General features: G+C 43.4%; 1 protein-coding gene across 1 annotated transcript in view; it reads right to left on the bottom strand.

Moving 5' to 3' along the window:
• LOC129822232 (short transient receptor potential channel 4-like) overlaps positions 1 to 16,533 on the bottom strand; it is a 29,060-nt gene extending 12,527 nt beyond the window's left edge. The window contains exons 1-6 of the mRNA XM_055880330.1: positions 15,734 to 16,533; positions 15,420 to 15,607; positions 14,780 to 14,998; positions 8,875 to 9,015; positions 8,490 to 8,666; positions 8,089 to 8,289 (exon numbers count right to left, since the gene is read on the bottom strand). Of these exons, the coding sequence (XP_055736305.1) occupies positions 8,089 to 8,289; positions 8,490 to 8,666; positions 8,875 to 9,015; positions 14,780 to 14,998; positions 15,420 to 15,578 (897 nt within the window). The 5' untranslated portion in view covers positions 15,579 to 15,607; positions 15,734 to 16,533. The remainder of the gene's footprint in view (positions 1 to 8,088; positions 8,290 to 8,489; positions 8,667 to 8,874; positions 9,016 to 14,779; positions 14,999 to 15,419; positions 15,608 to 15,733) is intronic.
• Between the last annotated feature and the right edge of the window lie 1,744 nt (positions 16,534 to 18,277).

Genomic DNA, 18,277 nt, shown 5'->3' with positions numbered 1-18,277 from the left:
CATACAGCATACTGAAGGTTAGAAGATTGGGTACAGCATACAGCATACTGACAGTTAGAAGGTTGGGTACAGCATACTGACAGTTAGAAGGTTGGGTACAGCATACTGACAGTTAGAAGGTTGGGTACAGCATACAGCATACTGACAGTTAGAAGGTTGGGTACAGCATACAGCATACAGCATACTGACAGTTAGAAGGTTGGGTACAGCATACAGCATACTGAAGGTTAGACAGTTGGGTACAGCATACAGCATACTGACAGTTAGAAGGTTAGGTACAGCATACAGCATACTGACAGTTAGAAGGTTGGGTACAGCATACAGCATACTGACAGTTAGAATGTTGGGTACAGCATACAGCATACTGACAGTTAGAATGTTAGGTACAGCATACAGCACACTGACAGTTAGAAGGTTAGGTACAGCATACTGACAGTTAGAAGGTTGGGTACAGCATACAGCATACTGACAGTTAGACAGTTGGGTACAGCATACAGCATACTGACAGTTAGAATGTTGGGTACAGCATACAGCATACTGACAGTTAGACATTTGGGTACAGCATACAGCATACTGACAGTTAGAAGGTTGGGTACAGCATACAGCATACTGACAGTTAGAATGTTGGGTACAGCATACAGCATACTGACAGTTAGAAGGTTAGGTACAGCATACAGCATACTGACAGTTAGAAGGTTGGGTACAGTATACAGCATACTGACAGTTAGAAGGTTGGGTACAGCATACTGACAGTTAGAAGGTTGGGTACAGCATACAGCATACTGAAGGTTAGACAGTTGGGTACAGCATACAGCATACTGACAGTTAGAAGGTTGGGTACAGCATACAGCATACTGACAGTTAGAAGGTTGGGTACAGCATACAGCATACTGAAGGTTAGACAGTTGGGTACAGCATACAGCATACTGACAGTTAGAAGGTTAGGTACAGCATACAGCATACTGACAGTTAGAAGGTTGGGTACAGCATACTGACAGTTAGAAGGTTGGGTACAGCATACAGCATACTGACAGTTAGAAGGTTGGGTACAGCATACAGCATACTGACAGTTAGACAGTTGGGTACAGCATACAGCATACTGAAGGTTAGACAGTTGGGTACAGCATACAGCATACTGACAGTTAGAAGGTTAGGTACAGCATACAGCATACTGACAGTTAGAAGGTTGGGTACAGCATACAGCACACTGACAGTTAGAATGTTGGGTACAGCATACAGCATACTGACAGTTAGAAGGTTGGGTACAGCATACAGCATACTGACAGTTAGAAAGTTGGGTACAGCATACAGCATACTGACAGTTAGAAGGTTGGGTACAGCATACAGCATACTGACAGTTAGAAGGTTGGGTACAGCATACAGCATACTGACAGTTAGACAGTTGGGTACAGCATACAGCATACTGAAGGTTAGACAGTTGGGTACAGCATACTGTACAGCCTACTGACAGTTAGACAGTTGGGTACAGCATACTGTCAGTTAGACAGTTGGGTACAGCATACAGCATACTGAAGGTTAGACAGTTGGGTACAGCATACAGCATACTGACAGTTAGACAGTTGGATACAGCATACAGCACACTGACAGGTAGACAGTTGGGTACAGCATACAGCATACTGACAGTTAGACAGATGGGTACAGCATACAGCATACTGACAGTTAGACAGTTGGGTACAGCATACAGCATACTGACAGTTAGACAGTTGGGTACAGCATACTGACAGGTAGACAGTTGGGTACAGCATACAGCACACTGACAGTTAGACAGTTGGGTACAGCATACTGACAGGTAGACAGTTGGGTACAGCATACACCATACTGACAGTTAGACAGTTGGGTACAGCATACAGCATACTGACAGGTAGACAGTTGGGTACAGCATACACCATACTGACAGTTAGACAGTTGGGTACAGCATACAGCACACTGACAGTTAGACAGTTGGGTACAGCATACACCATACTGACAGTTAGACAGTTGGGTACAGCATACAGCATACTGACAGTTAGACAGTTGGGTACATCATACTGACAGTTGGGCAGTTGGGTACAGCATACTGACAGTTAGACAGTTGGGTACAGCATACAGCATTCTGACAGTTAGACAGTTGGGTACAGCATACAGCATACTGACAGTTAGACAGTTGGGTACAGCATACAGCATACTGACAGTTAGAAGGTTGGGTACAGCATACAGCATACTGACAGTTAGACAGTTGGGTACAACATACAGCATACTGACAGTTAGACAGTTGGGTACAGCATACAGCATACTGACAGTTAGACAGTTGGGTACAACATACAGCATACTGACAGTTAGACAGTTGGGTACAACATACTGACAGTTAGACAGTTGGGTACAACATACTGACAGTTAGACAGTTGGACAGTTGGGTACAACATACTGACAGTTAGACAGTTGTACAGTTGGGTACAGCATACTGACAGTTAGACAGTTGGGTACAACATACTGACAGTTAGACAGTTGGACAGTTGGGTACAGCATACTGACAGTTAGACAGTTGGGTACAACATACTGACAGTTAGACAGTTGGGTACAACATACTGACAGTTGGACAGTTGGGTACATCATACTGACAGTTAGACAGTTGGGTACAACATACTGACAGTTGGACAGTTGGGTACAACATACTGACAGTTAGACAGTTGGGTACAACATACTGACAGTTGGACAGTTGGGTACATCATACTGACAGTTAGACAGTTGGGTACAACATACTGACAGTTGGACAGTTGGGTACAACATACTGACAGTTGGACAGTTGGGTACAACATACTGACAGTTAGACAGTTGGGTACAACATACTGACAGTTAGACAGTTGGGTACAGCATACTGACAGTTAGACAGTTGGGTACAACATACTGACAGTTAGACAGTTGGGTACAACATACTGACAGTTGGACAGTTGGGTACATCATACTGACAGTTAGACAGTTGGGTACAACATACTGACAGTTGGGTACAACATACTGACAGTTGGACAGTTGGGTACAACATACTGACAGTTAGACAGTTGGGTACAACATACTGACAGTTAGACAGTTGGGTACAACATACTGACAGTTGGACAGTTGGGTACAACATACTGACAGTTGGACAGTTGGGTACAACATACAGCATACTGACAGTTAGACAGTTGCGTACAGCATACAGCATACTGACAGTTGGACAGTTGGGTAGAGCATACTGACAGTTGGACAGTTGGGTACATCATACTGACAGTTGGACAGTTGGGTACATCATACTGACAGTTGGACAGTTGTGCACAGCATACTGACAGTTGGACAGTTGGGTACATCATACTGACAGTTGGACAGTTGGGTACATCATACTGACAGTTGGACAGTTGGGTACATCATACTGACAGTTGGACAGTTGGGTACATCATACTGACAGTTGGACAGTTGGGTACATCATACTGACAGTTGGACAGTTGGGTACATCATACTGACAGTTGGACAGTTGGGTACATCATACTGACAGTTGGACAGTTGGGTACATCATACTGACAGTTGGACAGTTGGGTACAGCATACAGCATACTGACAGTTGGACAGTTGGGTACAGCATACAGCATACTGACAGTTAGACAGTTGGGTACAGCATACAGCATACTGACAGTTAGACAGTTGTGCACAGCATACAGCATACTGACAGTTAGACAGTTGGGTACATCATACTGACAGTTAGACAGTTGGGTACAGCATATTGACAGTTAGACAGTTGGGTACAGCATACTGACAGTTGGACAGTTGGGTACAACATACTGACAGTTGGACAGTTGGGTACAACATACTGACAGTTGGACAGTTGGGTACAACATACTGACAGTTGGACAGTTGGGTACAACATACTGACAGTTGGACAGTTGGGTACAACATACAGCATACTGACAGTTAGACAGTTGGGTACAGCATACATCATACTGACAGTTAGACAGTTGGGTACAACATACAGCATACTGACAGTTAGACAGTTGGGTACAGCATACAGCATACTGACAGTTAGACAGTTGGGTACAGCATACATCATACTGACAGTTAGACAGTTGGGTACAACATACTGACAGTTAGACAGTTGGGTACAGCATACTGACAGTTAGACAGTTGGGTACAACATACTGACAGTTGGACAGTTGGGTACAACATACTGACAGTTGGACAGTTGGGTACAACATACTGACAGTTGGACAGTTGGGTACATCATACTGACAGTTGGACAGTTGGGTACAGCATACTGACAGTTAGACAGTTGGGTACAACATACTGACAGTTAGACAGTTGGGTACAACATACTGACAGTTGGACAGTTGGGTACAACATACTGACAGTTGGACAGTTGGGTACAGCATACTGACAGTTAGACAGTTGGGTACAACATACTGACAGTTAGACAGTTGGGTACAGCATACTGACAGTTAGACAGTTGGGTACAACATACTGACAGTTAGACAGTTGGGTACAACATACTGACAGTTAGACAGTTGGGTACATCATACTGACAGTTGGACAGTTGGGTACAACATACTGACAGTTAGACAGTTGGGTACAGCATACAGCATACTGACAGTTAGACAGTTGGGTACAACATACTGACAGTTAGACAGTTGGGTACAGCATACAGCATACTGACAGTTAGACAGTTGGGTACATCATACTGACAGTTGGACAGTTGGGTACAGCATACAGCATACTGAAGGTTAGACAGTTGGGTACAGCATACTGACAGTTAGACAGTTGGGTAGAGCATACTGACAGTTAGACAGTTGGGTACAGCATACTGACAGTTAGACAGTTGGGTAGAGCATACTGACAGTTAGACAGTTGGGTACAGCATACTGACAGTTAGACAGTTGGGTAGAGCATACAGCATACTGACAGTTAGACAGTTGGGTACAGCATACTGACAGTTAGACAGTTGGGTAGAGCATACAGCATACTGACAGTTAGACAGTTGGGTACAGCATACAGCATACTGACAGTTAGACAGTTGGGTACAGCATACTGACAGTTAGACAGTTGGGTACAGCATACAGCATACTGACAGTTAGACAGTTGGGTACAGCATACAGCATACTGACAGTTGGACAGTTGGGTAGAGCATACTGACAGTTGGACAGTTGGGTACATCATACTGACAGTTGGACAGTTGGGTACATCATACTGACAGTTGGACAGTTGGGTACAGCATACTGACAGTTGGACAGTTGGGTACATCATACTGACAGTTGGACAGTTGTGCACAGCATACTGACAGTTGGACAGTTGGGTACAACATACTGACAGTTAGACAGTTGGGTACATCATACTGACAGTTGGACAGTTGGGTACATCATACTGACAGTTGGACAGTTGGGTACATCATACTGACAGTTGGACAGTTGGGTACATCATACTGACAGTTGGACAGTTGGGTACATCATACTGACAGTTGGACAGTTGGGTACATCATACTGACAGTTGGACAGTTGGGTACATCATACTGACAGTTGGACAGTTGGGTACAGCATACTGACAGTTGGACAGTTGGGTACATCATACTGACAGTTGGACAGTTGGGTACATCATACTGACAGTTGGACAGTTGGGTACATCATACTGACAGTTGGACAGTTGGGTACATCATACTGACAGTTGGACAGTTGGGTACATCATACTGACAGTTGGACAGTTGGGTACAGCATACTGACAGTTAGACAGTTGGGTACAGCATACTGACAGTTGGACAGTTGGGTACAGCATACTGACAGTTAGACAGTTGGGTACAGCATACTGACAGTTAGACAGTTGGGTACAACATACTGACAGTTAGACAGTTGTGCACAGCATACTGACAGTTGGACAGTTGGGTACAACATACTGACAGTTAGACAGTTGGGTACAGCTTACTGACAGTTAGACAGTTGGGTACAACATACTGACAGTTAGACAGTTGGGTACAGCATACTGACAGTTGGACAGTTGGGTACAACATACTGACAGTTAGACAGTTGGGTACAGCATACTGACAGTTAGACAGTTGGGTACAACATACTGACAGTTGGACAGTTGGGTACAACATACTGACAGTTAGACAGTTGGGTACAGCATACTGACAGTTGGACAGTTGGGTACAGCATACTGACAGTTAGACAGTTGGGTACAGCATACAGCATACTGACAGTTAGACAGTTGGGTACAACATACTGACAGTTAGACAGTTGGGTACAGCATACTGACAGTTGGACAGTTGGGTACAGCATACTGACAGTTGGACAGTTGGGTACAGCATACTGACAGTTGGACAGTTGGGTACAGCATACTGACAGTTAGACAGTTGGGTACAGCATACAGCCTACTGACAGTTGGACAGTTGGGTACATCATACTGACAGTTAGACAGTTGGGTACAGCATACAGCATACTGACAGTTAGACAGTTGGGTACAGCATACTGACAGTTAGACAGTTGGGTACATCATACTGACAGTTGGGTACAGCCTACTGACAGTTGGACAGTTGGGTACATCATACTGACAGTTAGACAGTTGGGTACAGCATACAGCATACTGACAGTTAGACAGTTGGGTACATCATACTGACAGTTGGGTACAGCATACTGACAGTTGGACAGTTGGGTACAGCAGTAAACATACTCAGCTAATGGAGGAGGTCTAAATTACACCCTATGTGCCATTTGGGCCGCGGTCAATGACTGTTTGGTCTGGTTTAGTCCAGCAGCACCTCCAGCTGTTAATGACCTTAATGTGCCTGATCAGTCTGGTGAGTGTTACCAGCTGTCCCTGGCCTGGTCCCAAGTGTCCCTCCTTGGCATCTCTGTTCCTCTCTAATATCCTCCTCACACACTGTACTGCGCTGCGCCGGATGCTTTCTCTTCATATTGTCCTTGTCAGCACAGTTCCAGGAACTGTGGTGGATGTGTAACCAGACCATTACAGTTTGGCTCAACTAGGCTCAGCATGTGTGAAAAGGGCATTTCTTTCAGATCTGCCTCTGCTTACAAGGTTTGATAAGGAACACTCTGACTGTCTCAGGTACCATCTAAAACACTCTCTGTCTCAGTCGCTCTCTGACTGATGACCTCACTGATGACCTCATCCCCCACAATGCCCTGCTCTAAGTGATGGGGATCCATTTGGTTGTAATTTGTTTGTGATTCGGTTAGACTGAGATTAACCTCAACGTCACACAGAGCAGAGCAGATGGTTCAATCAAATCTCCCAGAGAGAAGAACATAACAATGTTTCATGAGGAACAGATTTGACGGACAGGCACTCTTTCAAACAGGAACTTGGAGTTCTTATAAATGTCTCTCTATGGAGACTTGAGTCTTATCTCTGTTATATCCCTAACCCTAAAGGGATATAGCATGTTGTGTATTTTCAGCAGTGTCATACTGTAAATGTCCACCTCATGGAAAGGGTTAAAAGTATTAAGCAATGAATGTGTTTTTTCTGCAGTCCACAGTCATCTTCACTCTTTGTGAGTACAGATGCAGTGTCCCCTTCTACTCAGTAGGGGGCAACATTTCACAACTTCCATTTCATAACTGTACTAGGGAATAGGGTGCCATATAGGACATGGCCAAGGTTGTTGTTTTCCTGTGCAACATGCTGCTTTCTGTGTAATTTTGATGCATTGTGAGTTAGTATTCCAAGCAAACATTATCCTATTAGTAGCATCCTTATTGCTTTATCATTATGTTTCATTACGTTCCCATCAAGGGACTGGACAGCAGACTGAGACATAGTTCCAGTACTGTGTTGTTTCACTAAGGAAGGATGCCATTTTCAGACACAACCTGGTGATTACCACAGAATTACAACTCCCATAGGAAGTCTCCACCCCAATCTGGCCATCTACTACTCCTAAATCCTATCTTAGAGATAACAGCAGACATTAGCTTCATGCTTTATCCACTGACATACAACATGTAAAACCCTCAGCTGTACTAAAGACATTGGGAGGGAGAGCCACCTGGCCGAGCTTCAACATGCAGTAAAATAACAATAAACACACCTTCCTGAGGAAACATGGGTTATGTCTTACCTCTTTCTGTGTGTATTTGATAGCCAGTTTGAGTCTGGCCAGGTCATTGGTGTTCTCATCCAGTAGAGGGTTGATGTCGTCTCTGTAGTTCAGGATCAGCTCTAGTTCTCTGGAGCTCCTGGTTTGGTCCAACAGGTCCTTGGCAAACTGTTTACACTGCTGAGATAGCTCCTCATACTCCGACTTAAACTCATTCTCTACCTGAAACAGTCAGAAACTGTTAGTTAATAGTCTTGTTCCACATAAGAATGAAGAGGATAAAGTCAATTCATAGTCCATAAATTGCTTATAAAGTACTTACACTGCTGAGACAACTCCTCACTCTTCTTTGACTCATTCTCCACCTCAATTTAATTAAATTAAATTAAATCAACTTAGCAAATATCTGTTAAAACCCCCACCTTGCTGAGTTCCTGTAGTTCCCAGGAGAGCTGGAAGGCTGTGAGGAAAGGGTCTTCACTGGAGAGGGCTATGAGTGATGGGCTGGATAAGGCCTTGTAGATGTTGAGACGAGAGCGGGAGTGACGAAGACTATCCACATCAGAGCTGGACACGCACTCCATGCAGTTACAACGCACCTGGAACACACACCGGTACTGGAGAGTTAGTGGAGGGAGGGCAGTACTGTAACTATCATACTGTACTCTACTATTGTATCATACTGTATAGTGTAGTGACTATTGTACTGTACTACATTACATACTATATCATACTGCAGCATGTAGTACTTAATCATTTACCATAGTACTACACCATAGTGTAGCATATATCCAGATTCAGACCCACCTCATGTGGCTGGGGCATGGACACCCCCTTCTGCACCAGCAGTTTGATGATCTCATAGTTGTTGGTGTGAGCTGCCAGGATGATGGGTGTGATGTCAGGAGTAAAGTTAGAGAACTGCTTGTCCAATAGGATGGGAGGAACCTGGAGGGAGGGCGGGGCAGAGATAAATAAAGCTTTTAGTCAGATAGGGATGATGATGGGCAAGAGAGAAGATATGTGTTCAATCCAGATATCGATTGAAGAAGAAGACCGAATTAGACTAAACTGAATTAATAACAACATTGTAGTATTATCAATATCAATACCATAATGTTTTGTTATGAACCAATACAATAGACGTACATGGCTTAGGTTTTACTTGAGAAGTAGCTGTGCGTGCGTGCGTGCGTGCGTGCGTGTGTAAAGACAGGCTTTTAGACATTTTTGCAAATATATATATAAAAAAAAAAGAATTGATATCAGATTTAGACAAGTATTCAAACCATTGCTCAGTACTTTGTTGAAGCACCTTTTGGCAGCAATTACAGCCTCATGTCTTCTTGGGTATGACACTACAAGCTTGGCACACCTGTTTTGGGGAGTTTCTCCCATTCTTCTCTGCAGATCCTCTCAAGCTCTGTCAGGTTGGATGAGGAGCGTCGCCACACAGCTATTTTCAGGTTTCTCCAGAGATGTTAGATCGGGTTTATATGTACACATTTGCAAAAATAAAAAATATACTGTTTTGCTTGGACATTATGGGGAATTGTGTATAGATTGATGAGGAACGTTTTTAATTTAAGACATTTTAGAATAAGGCTGTAACGTAACAAAATGTGATAAAGGGAAGTGGTATGAATACTTTCCAAATGCGCTGTATGTGCTACCTCCTGGTGATGTCATTCGGAAACACCATACCAACATTCACTGCTATGCAGACAACACACAACTGTACATTTCGATGAAACATGGTGAAGCCCCAAAATTGCCTACCAGACTGTGTTTCAGACAAAAGGAAGTGGATGGCGGCACATTTGTTACTTTTAAACTCGGACAAAACAGGGGTCCCAAGAAACAAAGAGATCTGCTGTTGGATCTGACAAATAATCTCATCACAAATAAAACTATGAAGGATTTCGGTGTTACTCCATACCCTGATCTCTCTTTTGACAAACATATAAAAATATTTAAAGAGCATATTTTTTTCATCTTCTTATCATTGCAAAAATCTGAAACTTTTTGTCAAAACATTATGCAGAAATGCTGATCCATGATTTTGTCACTTCAAGATTAGACTACCGCAATGTTCTACTCTCTGGCTACCCGGATAAAGCACTAAATAAACTTCAGCTAGTGCTAAATACGCCTGCTAGAATCTTGACTAGAACCCAACATTTTTATCATATTACTCCAGTGCAAGCCTCTGGCTTCTTGTTAAGGCTAGGGCTGATTTCAAGGTTTTACTGATAACCTACAAAGCATTGCATGGACTCCTTATTGTTCCTAGAATTTCTAAGCAAACAGCTGGAGGCAGGGCTTTCTCCTATCCTTAATTTTTATAGAATAGTCTCAACCTTTAAGTCTTTACTGAAGACTCATCTCTTCAGTGCGTCCTGTGATTGAGTAAAGTCTGGCCCAGGGGTGCGAACGTGAACACCAAGGCACTGGAGTGACGAACCACACTTGCTGTCTCTACCTGGCCGGCTCCCCCCTCTCCACTGGGATTCTCTGCCTCTGACCGTATGAGTCGCTGGCTTGCTAGTGCTCTCCCATGCCGTCCCTAGGAGGGGTGCATAACTTTTGAGTATCGCTATACTCTAATTGAGTGGGTTGAGTCACTGAAGTGATCTTCCTGTCTGGTTTTGCGCACCCTCGAGCTCTTGCGGTGGGGAGATCTTCATTGGCTATACTCCACCTTGTCTCAGGGTAATAAGTTGGTGGTCTGTTGATATCCCTCTGGTAGTGTGGGGGCTGTGCATTGGCAATGTGGGTGTGGCTATATCCTGCCTGGTTAGCCCTGTCCCGGGATAACTCTATAAAGACTATGATTGTTATTTGTCCCTGCTTGTCATCTATGAATGTTTGAACATCTTGAAGAATGATCTTGCCTTAATGACCATGTACTCTTATAATCTCCACCGGGCACAGCCAGAAGAAGACTTGCCACCCCTCATAGCCTGATTCCGCTCTAGTTTTCTTCATAGGTTTCTGCCTTTCTAGGGAGTTTTTCCTAGCCAGCCACAATGCTTCTACATCTGCATTGCTTGCTCTTTGGGGTTTCAGGATAGGTTTCTGTAAAAGCACTTTGTGACATCTGCTTTATATATCAATTTGATTGATTGATTGACAGGGTCTAATCATTTAGTGTGCGTCCCAAATGGCACCATCATAGGGCTCTGGTCAAAAGTAGTGCACTATATAGGGTATAGGGGGCCATCTGGGACACAACCACAGTCTGATTGGTCTCCCTCTGGGAGGAGATAATAAGGAAAGAGGCACTTGAGTGACCACTTCACTTACAGTATGAGGAAATACTAGATGACAGGATTACATTACTGTTCCCCTTATCACAACAACTCAGATCTAAGTGATGTTCCCGTAAACCACAGGTCTTCTTGTCATTGATTCCTGATGCTCCTGATGGTGTGTGTGCGTGCATGCGTGTGGTCCAGAGGATGTGTTTGCATTAACAATGTGAATTTGAAACAATGACTACCATCGCTGGCAGTTAGGTCATGCTGTTGAGATGGAGTCTGACCTTATTATCATTATCTCTAATCTCCCTCAGAAGAGATGGAGAAAGAGAGGTGGAGAAAGAGAGGTGGAGAAAGAGAGGTGGAGATACATTAGAGATAGAGAAAGAGAGGTGGAGAAAGACAGGTGGAGATACAGTAGAGATGGAGAAAAAGAGGTGGAGATACAGTAGAGATGGAATAAGAGAGATGGAGAAAGAGAGGTGGAGAAAGAGAGGTGGAGATACATTAGAGATGGAGAAAGAGAGGTGGAGAAAGACAGGTGGAGATACAGTAGAGATGGAGAAAGAGAGGTGGAGAAAGAGAGGTGGAGATACAGTAGAGATGGAGTAAGAGAGGTGGAGAAAGAGAGATGGAGAAAAAGAGGTGGGGATACAGTAGAGATGGAGTAAGAGAGGTGGAGAAAGAGAGGTGGAGAAAAAGAGGTGGGGATACAGTAGAGATGGAGTAAGAGAGGTGGAGAAAGAGAGGTGGAGAAATAGAGGTGGGGATACAGTAGAGATGGAGTAAGAGAGGTGGAGAAAGAGAGGTGGAGAAATAGAGGTGGGGATACAGTGGAGATGTGAAAGCGAGACGCAACGGTCTCCTCTGATAGAAAGATGAGATGGTGTAAATACACTCTTCTATTACACTCCTCTCTCTCTCCCTCTCTCTCTATCCCTCTCTCCATCTGATGGAGGGACAGAATCCTAACTCAGATGTAATACTGTGTGGGGTATGTAGACATTGTCTCAATAGCTAACCAAATGGGAGGCTCTATGAGTTCTTGTCCATCTAGTTAAAAGGATCTTAGTTGAATCCAAAGTGTTTCAGAGCAGCTCTGGTGCTGTGGGAGTTTTCTTTGACGTCTTTGAAAATGTGTTTGAGAAGTGTTCAGCCCCATATACTATCTCTGTAATGGTATGTGTGTCCGTATGTATGTGTGTGTGTGTGTGAATGTGTGTGTGTATATCTGTGTGTGTGTGTGTGTGTGTGTGTGTGTGTGTGTGTGTGTGTGTGTGTGTGTGTGTGTGTGTGTGTGTGTGTGTGTGTGTGTGTGTGTGTGTGTGTGTGTGTGTGTGTGTGTGTGTGTGTGTGTGTGTGTGTGTGTGTATGTGTGTGTGCATGTGTGCGTGTGTGTATGTGTGTGTGCATGTGTGCGTGTGTGTCAGACCTACTGTATTCTGTTCTGTTACATGTTTTAAAACGAGCTAAATCATATATGTACCCTTGATAATGCAGTGTATTTTGATAAAGTTGTATGCATTTCAGGACTGTGTATGTCTTCCGGTCACATTTCACGTTCTATTTTTGGCCCTCTGCAAACAAGAGTAATAGTCACACTAAAATATATTTTTTCAAGATAAATGGTTCAGTTTAAATAGCCTAATATCATAATTCAAGATATTGTATCCTTTGTTAGGAAGAGTTTTGCCTGTGAGGGCCACAGCCCCGGTCTCACTTGTGCACCCTTGAGGTTGGTATAATTATGACATGCCAATATTGTTACTGTTTTTAACATGCTGCTAAATACTTGTTCGCAAGTGCCCAATTATCTATGTAATTCGAGTGAAGTTATTTTCCTTCAGTTTGAGCATTTATTTTTAATGCTTTGTCCTTGTGTGTTGCTTCTTGGAGCTCCCTCGCTCCCCACGGACATATGTTCACTCTCCCCTTCAGAGCATACAGGACACTGCACCAGCAACCTTTCCGTTACTGTGGCAAGGCTCTTAACCACTAGGTTACCTGCCACACCGGGGAAATACATTTTTGCTCCTAGTTTGTTTGTTTTTGTAAGTCATTTTGCCTATCTTCCCAACATGTTTATTTATTCTACCATCACTACCGTTATTTAGAAAAATATGTTTTTGCACCTTTTCCTTTTCCTACTGACTGCCTGCCTGCCCTTAGGCCTGGTGAGACCATGTAACCTTTTCACAGTATCACATAATAAGATGTCGTCAATAGGTTACAGATGTATCACTGTACACACAAATCAGAAAAATACAGTAGCCTATACAAATGAAAGACGGTACCTGCCTATTGACTCGTTTGCTATAGTGATCAACAGACATGTAAATCAGATGATTAACATATCACGAAGCGAGTGCATAAGTAAACAGACTGCAAACAGAGGAATCACAGGAGGGCTAGGAGATGTGGTGAGGAGCATCTAGTTTAGTGGATCAGCAGTGATTTAAATATAGAGATGAGCAGAGTAAAGCATTCTCTTTCAAACCTAAGGGACCCCCTGTCTGTTTTATCATACCTCTGTTCACCTGTTCAAGTCTCAATGGCACCATATTCCCTATATAGTGCACTCATTTTGATAAGGGCTTATAGGGTTGTGTGCACTAAATATGGAATAGGGTACCATTTTGGGACGCAACCAAGATCAACACAGAGAGGGAAGAGATGCAGTGGAGAATATATAGTAAGAATTATAGTTCAAATATCCAAAGTGCAAGTGTATGGGGAAAATTTGTAAATTGCCCAGAGTAGCGTATCTCATTGCAGTTCTGAGAGAACCAGTTAATTAGAGTATACCAACACATTCAGAGAGAGAAGTGAAAAGGGAATTATGTGCAGAAGAGAGAGACACTGTGCTGAAGCAAGAGATGTGAGGAGGAAGAATATGTAATTCACCAACATTAAATGGTTCAAATATACAGTGTGTCATAGCATGGAGAAACATTTCTAAATTGCACATGTACATTTTGTCCTTGTAGCTTTCAGTTAGGGTTGAATGTTAATGTTTTCCACCGAGCCCTAACCAGGGGAGAGGGGGGTTGGGCCATTATATAAAAGAAGGGGGCGGGATTAGAAGTGATGCAAGTAATGTTATTTAATAGACTCAAATCTGCTAATTTCATAGCTGATCTATTCCATGAAAAATAAAATAGGGTTGAAGTAATCCTTATAGGAATGAGTATGTGCCTGGGAGGGGATGGGGTAGTGTAAAGCACAGGAAAACAAGAAGAAGGCATATAGTAGAGACTGTTCTATATCGACATGTCTGGTCTAAGGCCGTTCTCAAGACCAATCTGATTGTAAAGCAGGTAGCCTATTGGTATGTAGGTGATAACACAAGGACAGTGTGTTGTGCTGTATGCAGGTGAACCCCTCCACCAAGTGACTATAGCAAACACTCAAGAAAAGGGTGCAATTTGGGAAGCACTCTGTAACTGTTCTACCTGTTTCTCCCCGCTGGGCTTCTTGTGGTTGAGCAGCAATTCCACGGCCCCCACCACCTCTTTACGGATGGCGTGTAGCAGAGCGTCACCGATGTAAACGTTATAGCTGAGCAGCAGCTCTATAATCTCCAGGTTCTCATTCTCAATAGCGATCAGCAGAGCTGTGCGGCCCAACGGGTCTATACAGTTAATGTTGATCCGGAAGTAGATCTCTGCCTCCTACAGGCGGGAGAGGGAATGACAACGGATGTTTACTTAGTTATATGGTATCATGATAGCAAATTGTATGTTTATTGATGTTGTACTTGAACTGAGACGTATTTATCCCTCCCTCCCACCCTTCCCTTCCCTCTTCCTCTCTCTCTACCTCCCTTCCATCTCTCCATTCCCACTCCTCCCTCCATCCTTACCTCTAAAGCTTGTTGGAGGGAGGTATAGTACACTTTCCCTCTCTCCCTTCTCTCCCCCTCCCTTCCTCCAACTCTTTCTCCCTCCCTTCCCCCTTGCTCCTTCAACCCTACCTCTCCTTCCTTCTTCCCTACTTCCAGAGCCCGTTTGACTGAGGTGCAAAGTCTCCTTTCTCATCCATCCCCTCCCTTCCTTCCACCCTCCTCCTTTCCTCTCCTCCCTTCATCCCTACCTCTAGAGCCTGTTTGACTGAGGCGTAGTCTCCTTTCTCCACTGCTCCCAGGTAGTTCTTCTCCAGGCCAGACAGTTCAGACTCGGCCCTGACAATCCTCAGAGCGATCCGGTCCCTGTAGGAGGAGTTGTCTGTCCTCCTGTAGTACAGTCGAGACATCGCTGCTACTGCTAGGCAATCTCACTCACCTAGACAGGTTAGATTAGATAACATTGATTACCCCTAATCTACATTTTGGGGAGTCAGTGGACAGAGACAGGGGGAATCAGATTTGTAATGTGTCATGCTCAATGGAGTGGATCAGATTTACATACCAAATCGTATTAATTGCCCTGAGGGCAGGTTGACTAATTCCAACGTCCTTGGCAGTAAAGAAAAAGTCCAGCGGAATCTAAATCAACAAAAATCCAGAGGCTAACAACAAAGTCAGCAAAGCATTTACATACATTTTCTGGATAATATAAATATTTCTTCGTTTATTTTTAAAATGAATATGATAACAACAACTGCTGGTAATAACTGAATTTGGTGAAACCATTCATATCCTCAAACGTTCAATGTGGTTGTTTGTAGATCATCCCATCAATGTCAATATACTATACAAACGCATTTTACAAGCAAACAAAAATACACAGCTAAACTTACCGTCTCAGTCCAGTACGTCTTGACTATGACATTTGACTGTCAAAAAATTATACATTTCTGTTTCATTGTTTGAAACACATTGGCCTACTACTACAGCAGGGCTTCTGTGGGGTTGCAGAATAGAAATAGGACGAAGAAAAACTATTCCACCTTGTTCCTTTGGGTATTCCAGTTGACAGAAGTAGCCTATACTGAATATGTAACCTAAAGCAACAGCGTTATAATTAGAGCAAGCTGATACTATCTTCCTCTCTGTTCGCGATCAAACATGGTTGCAGAAAAAAATATTTTCCAGAATTTCCAACAATTCCATGAACATTCTCGGGACTCATAACCATTCAATTCAGTAGGTGTGATCTTGGGAAACAATTATTTGTTCAAGAGTAGGAAATCCACCCTGGTTAAACACATTCCCAAACACGCAATCTAGTCCACCGGAGACGCACGCATCCTCTTCGCTGCCTCCAGCTTCGCGCGCTTTGATAGACTGCAGGAGCATCTCGTGACTCAGTAGGAGTGTGTATGGTCGCAGAAGAAAAGCATGCAGGGAAAATACTGAAGCGCAATCCGAGTTCTTCCTTTGAGATGCATGTCCATGTGAATTGATTGATGGGTTTAATTTATTTGATAATTTAACGTAAAAGGTTGTTCCAGCCAGAGACAACATTACATATGCAACATCGCAAGGAACAAACCAACTGCAAATTACATTCAATTATCCTTTTCTCATTTCAGCAAACCTTTACAACACAGTTAGAGGAGAAAAACACGAGGTTGAAATATCTCATGAGGTGTAAACATGTGGCATTGAATTTGTAATAAGAGGTTGATTTAGCTGACGTTGTGAACAACATTATGCTGCACCAGACACTTCAGTATTTTCATTAGGCTCCACCTGAATGAAGTAGAACTAAGAGAATTGTGATGGTTTAGTTAGAGCCTCTGGATAGGGTTAGGAAGACTGAACAGAGAAGATGGAGGAGGGGGGACTGAAGAACATTCCTGAGGTAACTTAATATTGTAAATACTATTGTGAATTCCAATGTCTGCCAGGTGATGTTCATCCTGAAACAAACATAGAGACAGACACTAACTTCAGTGCAGGAGGACAGGGGCTGAGCATAGCTTACATTTGCCATGCGTCTGACAGTTTAACATACTTTCCTGCTGAACAGTTGTCTGTATCACATTAGAGGAGAACTGAAGAGGGGTAGTTGACTTTAATTGAATTAATATTAATCATATGATTGAGTTGCATTCAATTAGTTTAGTTAGGATTACTGAGCAACAGATGGATTAATGAACTTCCTGATATTGTTAGCTTTCATTTGAGGACATTTATGTGTGTGCAGTGTGTCCTAAAATCTCCATAACTATTTGTCAGTTGTTATCATCCTTACAGCATTTACCATCACATCAGCATGTAGATGTGTTCACAATCTTAGTGAACATCTAAGAGCAACTCATCAAGTCCCCACAAGATCAAACTGGAGAAGCTTTTCTGTAGAAAAACGTATATAAGATTAAACACTGTACAACCAATCCTTACAGTATACAGTTTGGTCCACCATAATTGATAACCTACTTTGTTTAACAAGCTTATGTAAACATACGGCAACATTAGGTTTTGTTCTCCTCACTATCAGTTGTAACATTGACAGTGAGACAAAGCAGATGCATGAGTTGTGAATATTTCCCATCAGCCCGGCAGCAGGGCCATGATTCTGCACACTGCACAGCTTCAAAAACTAAGGGCAGTCAGGAGGACAGAGGAGACTCAGACTTGGTGAACATTTCCCATCGTCAAGACGATGCACCACATCTTTAAACAAGCTGAGAGTCAAGAGAGGATAGGAGGGGACAGGAGAGAGAAGTTGATGTGGCACGTGCTCCATCTCTTAGACTGCCTCCTTTATAAATTCCTCTCCCACAGCCCAGTCAGAGGCAGTAGGAGACAGAGTCAGGAGTCCCTCTCCCACAGCCCAGTCAGAGGCAGTAGGAGACAGAGTCTGGAGTCCCTCTCCCACAGCCCAGTCAGAGGCAGTAGGAGACAGAGTCAGGAGTCCCTCTCCCACAGCCCAGTCAGAGGCAGTAGGAGACAGAGTCAGGAGTCCCTCTCCCACAGCCCAGTCAGAGGCAGTAGGAGACAGAGTCAGGAGTCCCTCTCCCACAGCCCAGTCAGAGGCAGTAGGAGACAGAGTCAGGAGTCCCTC

This window comes from Salvelinus fontinalis, chromosome 24 (genome assembly GCF_029448725.1).
Source record: "Salvelinus fontinalis isolate EN_2023a chromosome 24, ASM2944872v1, whole genome shotgun sequence".
NCBI classification, from domain to species: Eukaryota; Metazoa; Chordata; class Actinopteri; order Salmoniformes; family Salmonidae; genus Salvelinus; species Salvelinus fontinalis.
Note: the sequence above shows the minus strand (reverse complement) of the source record. Positions and strands in the feature narration are given on the sequence as shown.